This window comes from Camelus bactrianus, chromosome 11 (assembly GCF_048773025.1).
Source record: "Camelus bactrianus isolate YW-2024 breed Bactrian camel chromosome 11, ASM4877302v1, whole genome shotgun sequence".
NCBI lineage: Eukaryota > Metazoa > Chordata > Mammalia > Artiodactyla > Camelidae > Camelus > Camelus bactrianus.
In genome coordinates, this window is record NC_133549.1 from 28902165 (window position 1) to 28912011 (window position 9847).

Genomic DNA, 9847 nt, shown 5'->3' on the forward strand with positions numbered 1-9847 from the left:
CAAAGCACTATTACAAAGGTTCTCCGTGTGTGCCTGGACATGGACAATTAAGTTTTAACAACAAAATTAGCAGAACAACTGGATGTTCTGGAAGTTGAGATCTCCTCACTTAGTCTCTTCCCCCCGGCCCCCTCCGAGGGAGTTTTCCTGTGGGCTGCCCGGAAGATTGTCCGTTTTGTCTTACAGGTGTTCTGAGTTGCTCTGCAGAGAACAGCTTCTTCCAGATTAATTGTTGAGGCTGAATTACACCTAGTGCTAAAATTCTGTTGAGTAAATCTCAAAATGACTGTAAAAATGCTGCTGAGTAATTCTCAATTCTCTCAAAGAATTAATTGCCTTCTAACATCTGCCTCCAGTTGCAAACACCTATGATTTTAAGAGACTTAGCATAAAATATATCATTTCTGCGTGGAGAACCAAATTGCTTTTGGTGCTCTGTAATTTTTTTAAACATCTTTCAGTAGTCTCTGCAGTACTTGTGTTTCCTTTTATTTTTGTATAGTGGAGTAGAGGAGAATTTTAAAATTTATTCAAATAAAAGTTGCCAACTACTAAATGTAATTTCAGATCTGGGATAAATTGACTCCTGAAACCTGATAATTGCTTTTCATTTGAAATATACTTTGCCATATAACTATATGAAAAGTAGCACACTAAATTCTTTGTGATTTCCCATGTTAAAAGAGAGTTAAAAGTATATAATATAGTAAATTTAAAGAAAAATCTTTTAAAATTTTAAAGTATTGTTCTGAAAATGAAAATGCAAATGCAGATATTTTTACATGGCAGCCTTCTTGAGGAGCCAGTGTTATATAGAGTGAATTTTGTGGAAGATTTTATGTCACTTAAAATATTTTTTAAAATAACATTCACATTTAATAGTTAGGTCTCAGTGGAATTTCCATGTTAATTTTAAAGTTGTACAAAATTACACAAAAGCTTTCAAAAAAGTCACCAAAAAAGGTATCACACACATTTTCAGAATCTTTGCCTGAGCTAAAATCAATCCTAGCTCATGCTTTATCATTGACTTTGCTGGTGAGAATGGTCCAGTTTCCTGAGCCTTTCTGGGCCAGTGTATTTTGGAATCTGTAAATGGGCACAGTCCAGCTTACACTAGAGGAATAAAAGAGCTGAGTCAAGACTCCGTAGCGTGCACTGTGGTCCGGGGTGTAACCTGTGCACTCAGGTGCCTGTGCCGCAGTTACTCCATCAAAGGAAACATGGCTCAGTGTGGACACAGACGTCCTTGCCCAGCCATTGTTGCCTCTGTTCAAAAGGAATTCTTGTTAATCTTGACGGAAAATCAGCATCTAGAAACTGATGTCAAATTTTCAACCACGTGGTATTCTGTTGTTTAACAGTGTTATTGTTCACAATTTAAAATTATATCTATTTTTCCCTCAAACAGAAGCTGACCTAAATTGGCAAACTAGTTTATTCTTTGAGCTAAAATGGAGTTTTAAAAGTACACAAATCCAAAAGAAATTAGCTTTGTTCTACCTTCATTATATTTAACAGTATTAGAATTAATAATAATATAGAAAGTTTCACCTTATGTTTTAAACATTATTTTGGGAAATTTTGGACAGTTGTGTTAAAATATCCTGAAAAATAGGGTATCTGAGAGAAACAATAAAAACTACCTCGGTTGTAATGCCGCTGTTGTTCACTGCTGTAGTAACTGTACAAAGGGCTTAGGGGTAGAAAAAAAGTAAGACTTCTTGTTTTTCCACAAGGAAAAATATAAAACTGATTTTCTCTTTGGAGTTTTCCCAGGAAACGACTTTATAAAGACAAAATTTAAATCTTTCCGTTTTCTGTCCTTGAAGGTGGTAAATATGATTGCAGCTTTATCCATTTTCATTGTAAATGAAACAGAGTTCAGACCGTCCGGCTGTGCGTCATCTGTTGGACGGCTGCCACAGACTAATGCAGGCGTCCCACTGGGAGACCAGAGAAGAACTATACTTTGATTCACCAGATTGTGTTAAATAGTCCAGCTGTTGCGATTTGAAAGATAGTTACCTCAGAAGTGAAATAGAAATGAACTTGGCATTTATGCTTCAAAACCATTTTTATACTGTTTGGCAATCAGCTTTTCAGAGGTAGCATTTTATAAAATAACTCTCACCGCTTAAAAGTTTCATTCACTGTAATGTTTAAAATGTCCCACCTTTATATTATCAGTAAAATTAAGCTTGAGTGATATGCAAAATTTGCATGAAATAAGCATTTTCCCCCTTCATTTCATGAGCTTTGATTGTATTCAATTGAGCTCAGAACCATGTCTATTAGGGCTCTTTTGGGCATTAGTTAATTTGAATTGCAGCCGAAATGTTAGCTAGAATGTTGTTGAATATAATTGGACCTTGGAAAGTTGATTTTGAAAGGAATTTCATTGAATGCAAACAATGATGTGCTTTTTAAAAATTAGAATGCCACACTTTCATCTCTTGTAACATAGTCTGAGAAATCACCGAGTCCTTTTATTATAAAGTTCAACTTTGGCAATACCGTTTGCAATTGTTCTGATTCTTCTGGTACCAGTACCAGTTGGAGTCAGGTTTTTCCTTTTACCAGCATGTGGCCCCATCTGCCCAGGCCCCACCTTCTGGCTCTCTTGCAGTTGGAGAAAAGTAGCTGCTTTCTAAAAGGGCAACCAAGTTGTGCTGGGCATTAGACTTCATGGAGTGCCGTAGACTGGTGTATTGTCTCCTAGCTTTTATTTTGCTTTTTGGCATTTCTTTTTGTCTTGAAATAGCAAATGATCTAAAATGACCCATGAAAATATTTATTTGAAAGGATCAAAAATGCCTACTGGTATGTTGTGGTAAGGGAAAAAAATACTGGACAGGAAATCAAGACTCTACAATTTTAGTCCTGTGTCTGCTGTTAACAAATTGTGTGCCCTTGGACAAATCATTTAATCTGCTATTCCTTGGTGTCTTCATCTGACAAATGAAAAGGTGGGGCTGGTTCATGTCAGCAATCCCTCTCAGCCTGAACATTCATGATTTTAGCCTTTCTTTATATCACCTATAAATTTTAGTTTTACTTGGAGATTTTGTAGCATACGGGAGAAGGTCTGCCATACCTTTCATGAGTCTTGATTTTAATTCCTTATTATGGTCATTGCTCTTAGATGAAGAACTAAAGTAGAAAAATTGAACAGAACAATAGTATACTGCAGTTCCTATTGGATTGTTGCATTTGAGTGCCTGGGATTTTTAGCTTGGGGGAGAAACTTCAGATTAACCTTCTAGAACCTGCCACTAGAGCAAGCTGCCTACAGCAAGAGCTTGGGTTCTTGGCACCATCACTGATGGGGGCTTTTCTCATAAGATGAGACTGGAGCTAGAATGAGGCCTAGGGGGAAGGCCCCTCACTCCAGAAGCAGCCGTGGGCAGCTCCCCCTGGGAACCAGGAATGGGCCTAATGATATCAAACAAGGAGAAGCTAGCTGTAAGTCACAAAGGAAAAAAACCAAGGGATAGCTTGAAGGGATGGACTTTATAGATCTGAAAGATGCAGCTGAAAACAGGAACTCAGCAAGAATCAGTTAAGTCTACAGCTATACCATCCTGAACGTGCCTGATCTCGCAGAATTAGCCTGTGGCATCCATATCGTGTTTCTAGAAGATGTCTTTGGTAAATAGCTGTGTGGTATTAGGGAAAAATAGGAACAGGGAGATAGGAGCTTCTGATTCTTGTTCTGGCTCTGCCACTGATGAGCTGGATGATTTTAGGTCAGGCTCTTCCGCACTCCAAACCTTATTTTCCTTATCTGTAAAAGGACAGTTGGATGGGATGATTGTCATAGTCCCTTTTAGTCGTAACCCTTTGAGATTCCAAGTCAGTGGTCATTATCTTTAAGAAACCAGTTACTCTGACTCTCAACATGTAGATTCAGAGAAATTTCCCACTGTGCCACATTCAGTGACAGTCAGAGGAATTTCAAATTGTAGCCAGTAGTTGACTTAATAGATCAATCTGCAGTGGAGATGCTTACTTCAGGAAAGAACCACCATTCTCTGGACTGAGACAGTTCCAGGATAATTTCAGCCTGGCGACACAAAGTTTCTGAGTTTGCAGTTTAATCATCATCTGTTTGTTGCTGTTGTGGAGCCCTGAGAGCACTTCCTGGAAGTTTTCAGCCTCCAGCTGATGAAGAAAGCATTGTTAGGATGTGTTCACCACCCCTTCACCTGCAGACACACATGGGCATGAAAGCATCTGGGGTAGTTCTACCAAAAGTGATGAAGGTCAGTATGGGTTGATGGAAGTTGCTCACCTAGAATGAGAGGGATGCTTCCTTTGCATGCGTAGAGCAGACTGGCTGGCTTGTTTTAGCCTGGGAACCTCACCTGCAGACTTTGTTGTGGCTTTGACTGTAACAGCTTAGCTAGCCTGGAACTTCATTTCCTAGAATTCCCTTGTCCATTTGTTTCCAGGTTAGGGTTGGCCACAGGAGAAATTTGGAAGGTGGAAGTGACATAGTATTTTTTTAAAAAAACGCTCCAAAGGTCTGCATAGGGCAGGCGCTGTTACAGCTCGTGCTCACTGTCACTGAGTTGGCATGCGGCAGCAGCTGGCCCACAGCTCCCCCACATCCCCCATCTCCTCCTCCAGCTTCCTCAAATCCTGGGCCAGGAGCATGTGCAATTCCTTGTGGAAGGGCTCAAGTTCATCCTGCAGCTCATCTGCATCATCAGGATTAGAGATTCTGAAAGCCAGATGCAGCTCTGGTTTGTCCTCAGCCTCTTGCCACTTTTCACCCATCTTCCTCTTCAGCTGCAAGAACCGCTGACTTCAGGCCCAGCATCATACACAAAGGCAGCAGACTCACACAGACTGCCTAACTCGCTCTCTCCATTGCCTGAGGTCTGATTCCTGTACTAAATCCCTGACACCATTTATGGTGCTTCTGCTTCTCTGACCACACCCTAATGGATATAGTCTTTTCAGGGGTTGCCTGGATCAGAGAAAGTGAAGCCAGGTACCACTGGGGAAACTACATCCCATGTTGATCCCCAGGGCATAGTAAGAGATATCTTGAGAAGTGGATCCTTGGCCAAGGTAGATGGACAGTGTCGTGGTGTTTTCTGATGACAAAGGTGTTGTCAAGTCCAGGCAGAAATAAAGGAATCTGTCCTCACAACAGTATAGCTTTCCTCTCGGGCTCCTGGTTATCTCTTTGCTTTTACCCCTTCCAAAAAAGACAGTTATGTGTTAGGCATTTATCGATGATGATTGAGTCATACAGTACAACTGGACAGCCCTAAGGAGTGGTTTTCAAGCATTTGGACAGATCTCACGGTACTAGACAGAAGGTGATACAAATGTGGTCATTGGGTTTGAGTTTTTGTTACCTGTGGCTGGATCATGCAGGCTGCTTTGCCAATCATTTGTTCTAGTTGCTTTTGTTATATAAGAGAGACCTCCAGCTCTACTCACCCCAGAGCTTTGGTCTCTGCGTGTTCATTCTGAGCCTTTCACGCACAGTTAGCTCATTTGTTTATTCCACGAATGAGTCTGCACTGGGTGCTGGCGTATAACTGAACAAAGCTGAACAGTCTGTCTCGTGGACGCTTATGTTTTACTTGAAGAGGTAGACGGTGAACAACTGATTGCCAGCATTTAATTATAACCGTGGTAAGTCCAACAAGGGAGAAGTGTTAGGTGGTAAGAGTGTTTAACTAGCAGATGTGACCTAGGGGTCTGGAAATAGTGGAAGTCAACTCCTGGGAAGGGACTGGTAGAGCAATGGGCAGAGCCTGGCCAGTACATATCCTGACATCCAAGGGTGGGGGTGTGACGGGGCGTGCTGGTTCATGGTCAGCATCCTAGCATTTGTCAAGAAGACCAGATAAGTCTGAATAGCTTCTGCTCTGCCTACTACACACCCCTCAACCTTCAGGCACCAGGTCAGCAGTCTGGTACCTTCAGGTGTTAGCTCCTAACTTCTGAGAGGCCTGCATGCCGACAGCCTAATTTCCTGACTCAAGAGAAGAGTGTCTCAGGACATCTCTGTTTCCACAAGAAAACTGTCTCCTATTCACCTTGAGAAGCAATAGCTTCTTACATCAGAAGAGAAGAGAGGAAACCTCAGTGGGAAAAGACTGCTTTTGAAATTCAGTAAGAAATTTCTCAAGAAACAAGATTCTCCTTTTTAGAAAAAGTATATGGTAACTTAACATTTTAACTTATTCTCTGGGTTCTCCCATCTGCCCATGTTCCTTCCCTCACCCCTCCTAGGTCTGACCAGAGTTCTTCTTGCCAGTAATCCATCAGGGATGGGGGTGATTTATTTTCCTCCTTAACGCAGTCTCCTTTGAGCTAATCTGCAAGCACATGTACCCAGGGACACAAAGGCAGGGGTTGACTGGCTCCTTCCAGCTAAGCTGGGGTGGGACGGAAGTCCAGGGGCCGGCAGGCAGTGAGAGGTACGCACAGAGTATCCTGAGAAGAGTGTGTAATTAAGCAGGTAGGTGCATTTGGCTTTTTAACACTTCCCGCAGTTAATTGCTCTGACTTTTTCCACCTTTCTTCTGGCCTTTGCTCCTAATATGTAATCTAATAGCTGCTTTTTTTTTTTTTTAATGGCTGGCAACTCAAAGACCACTTTTTGCATGGTGATTAGACTTAGAACATTTTAGATTTTTTGCTCATCTGAATCCTCAATTTGTTCAGTTTTATCAGGAATAGGGAAGACAAATATTTTCTCTCTCTGCTTTTAATTTCTCTGTTTAACTGTTCATCCCCCAGGCCTCCCAGTAACACTGGACACAGGAGACAGTGCATTGGCCGTGCAAAGCAAGCTGAGCCAGTTGTAGTTTTAGATCCTGTTTCCACATATGAATCCCAAACCAAAGACCAGGGCGCTGAAAAAGATCCAGCTCAACACAAGGATGATGGTGAAATTAAACCAGAATACAAAGAAGACAGCGTTGAAAAAATAAGAGATACAGACAGCTCCAACTGCTGATCCATGAACCCGAAGGCTGACATGTTTAGAAGTCCTTCTTAATAAGCACATGATTGGCTTTGGTGTGTTGGCAAGGGCTACAGACATTGTTCTTGTCACTGTATTCAGAATATAGGTTCTTTTCTGATGTCACTTTTGTAAGTAATTCACCCATAAATTATAAGTAAGCTATACACGTTCTTTGTAGGGTTTTTTTTTTTTTTTTGATCTTTATAGGGATAAGGTTTTTTTCTGATTACTGTATTATGTGTGACTTCTCTTAGAAGGTTACAGAAAATGCAGATGCTGATATCTTCTTAGGTAATGTGCATACCACTAATCAAATGTCATGCTGAACGTCTGCAGCACTTGTGGATAATTGGCTAAACAGAACTGACCGGCTTAAGGTGATTTAAAAAGCCCCCAGAGAAGCTTCTGTTTTGGGTCGGATCCTTTTTTGGAGAAATTGCAGTAGCATGGAAATCGCTAGGCACTGTGGCATACAAATGACTTTCTTGGATATACTGAGATAAGCTTACAATTCAGGAGCTGGCATCAAACTAGTAGTCCCATACTCAATGTTAATTACACACATTATTAACTATGGGATGAAAAATACATGCTCTTGATTGTGTCTAAAACCGCCCAAGGACTTTGGAGGGAATGCTTTAGTGGCCTGAGTGCAGAACTGAGTGAAAGTCCAAACCTTGAATTTAGAGTCTTATCTTGGTAGACCGTGTGCTCTGTGCTATGAGCTAACTGCGTTTTCCCATGTACTCATGTGGCACGAGCACCATATTTTATCAGAGTTCTTATACACAGTGATGATAAGTGACAAGCATACAATTTCCTGCCTCACTGCTGTTCTACATTACACAGGTTTGTTGTTGTTTTTTAAAAAAAGAAATTAAGTGGTAGTTAGTCTCTAAAAATACAATGTTTCAGTCTACCACAGTGAATAAAGAGAAATGTAATCAGGGATTTAAAAAAACTTATGCAGCTTTTCAAAGTTGATTGTTTCAAAATTGGTGTTTATTTAAAATAAGTGGTAATGTACTTGACTGCATTTTTTTTTATGACAATGATTCAGTAATGGTAATTTTACTATTAAAGAAAGTGAAAGGTTTAGTTTTGTTAGCATGGCTCAGCATGAAGCTGTCAGGTGTTTCTCACCTAAGGGCAAAAGAAAATGATAGTAATAATTGCAGTAGTTGTATTGTGTTTTATTTTTGCACGTATGCTAAGGATAGGCTTGGAAAGGTGGATAGGCAGGCAACTGTACTTCCTAAATTGGGAGATAATTATCTTTCTGTAGGTTCGTTATGCTTGACTGTTTCCATGTTCTTCCAGTGTTGATTTCACAGTTACAGTTTATTCATAGGGAATTAAAGTGTAATGGTTTTCAACTGTGACTTCCTCTAATTGAATAATACTGCTCTATGATACACTTACTACAAACTGCGTTAATTCACTTAAACCAGTTCTGTTATGCTGTGATTTGAACTCTCCTCACCACACTTATTAAAAAGCGCCAACGGTTTCCCATTAAAGGTCGGTTGTGGTTATTTACATCTTTGGTTTAGTTCTCCAAACGTGACGTTCTTTAATAAGAAACTTGGATAAGACTTCATAACGTTCGTAATTTTTTAATGATCCACAAAATGGTTTATTTGAGGAGTTTTACTGTTTCTTCCTGCTTTCTGCATTCATATGTCTGTTACCAGTCTGCTGGCATGTGTGTTACACACATTTAGGAAGATGAAAATACATACACTTGTCACTCCAGTTCATCACGCACCCTTTCCAGGGCAAGGAGTTGGCCATTTGGTGAAATACACTAGCCGGACCAGGCAGCAGTTAGTCACTGGATTTGAAAGTGTTCTTGCCTTTTCGGAGCTGCTTATTCCTTCACCATGATCACAAAGCATTTAAAATTAATTCATAAAATTAATTCTAACACCCTTTTGTATCTGAGCTAGTCTCATATACACTCCTCACCTACAGTGGCGTGAGCAGTTGATCAGTCCTGTGGAAATCCTGATTGGCAAGAGTTAACAGGGCTAAGGCCACCCAGCCTTGATTGGCCTGAGTAAAGAAGATGGGTGCTTTGGCTCTGGCTGCTCACAGTAATTCCTCCTTCCTTACCTTTTTTGTTAACAGTAAAATGTTTGTTCGAAATGGAGCAGTACAGGCAAAGATTGTTAATTTTCCTCCCAGACCTTTTTTAGGTTGTATGTCAGGTAATGATAGTCTGTGTCACAGAATCTTAAAAACAAAGTGGATGATTTTTGTAAGTGCACACTGTGCATGTTTAATCACCTTCATGATAAAGGAACAACTTCAGCTTATACGGCAGGAAGTTGTGGAGAATGGATAACCATCCGTCATCATCACTGACCTGAAGAGGATCACCAAGCAGGCCTTGCTGAAGGACTGGATTTTGTGTGGTTTCCTCTGAGCACTAACACTCCCCAGTCCCACTGCCATTGTCCAGTATGGTGTATGACGAGCTGCTTTCATCTCTTGTCCGTGTAATATTATATGTTCTATATCTATTACTATATATTCTTTTCCATATATGTAGAGAGGAAAAATCGATAAATAGAAACTGCTTATCACTTTCAGAAATTTAAAATGCTCCATGTCCCTTGTGACCCCAATCCTCAAGTGAGCAAACGGTGAATAGGCTGCGCTCCATGTTGACTTGGTTGAGGTAATAAATCACCTCTTTGGTTAACTGAATTTAGTTATTAACTTAGTTGCACATTTTTCCTCTGGTTTCATTCATTTACTTATAATTTGTATCACAATTCCAGTGCATACTCTCCTATGATCTCCCCCACATTTTACTTTGTGTGTGTGTGTATACATGTGTACATG

At 40.4% G+C, this 9847-nt stretch overlaps 1 protein-coding gene across 4 annotated transcripts in view; it reads left to right on the forward strand.

Annotated features, from left to right (window-relative positions):
* The window catches only part of SHTN1 (shootin 1), a 90677-nt gene extending 82141 nt beyond the window's left edge, over window positions 1-8536 (forward strand). For 3 of the 4 annotated variants that reach the window (XM_010969854.3, XM_045506574.2, XM_010969855.3), the window contains one exon: window positions 6769-8536. In XM_010969854.3, coding sequence (XP_010968156.1) covers window positions 6769-6988 — 220 coding nt within the window. In that variant the 3' untranslated portion in view covers window positions 6989-8536. The remainder of the gene's footprint in view (window positions 1-6768) is intronic. The other variant, XM_045506577.2, reaches the window with a different exon arrangement.
* Window positions 8537-9847: the final 1311 nt, after the last annotated feature.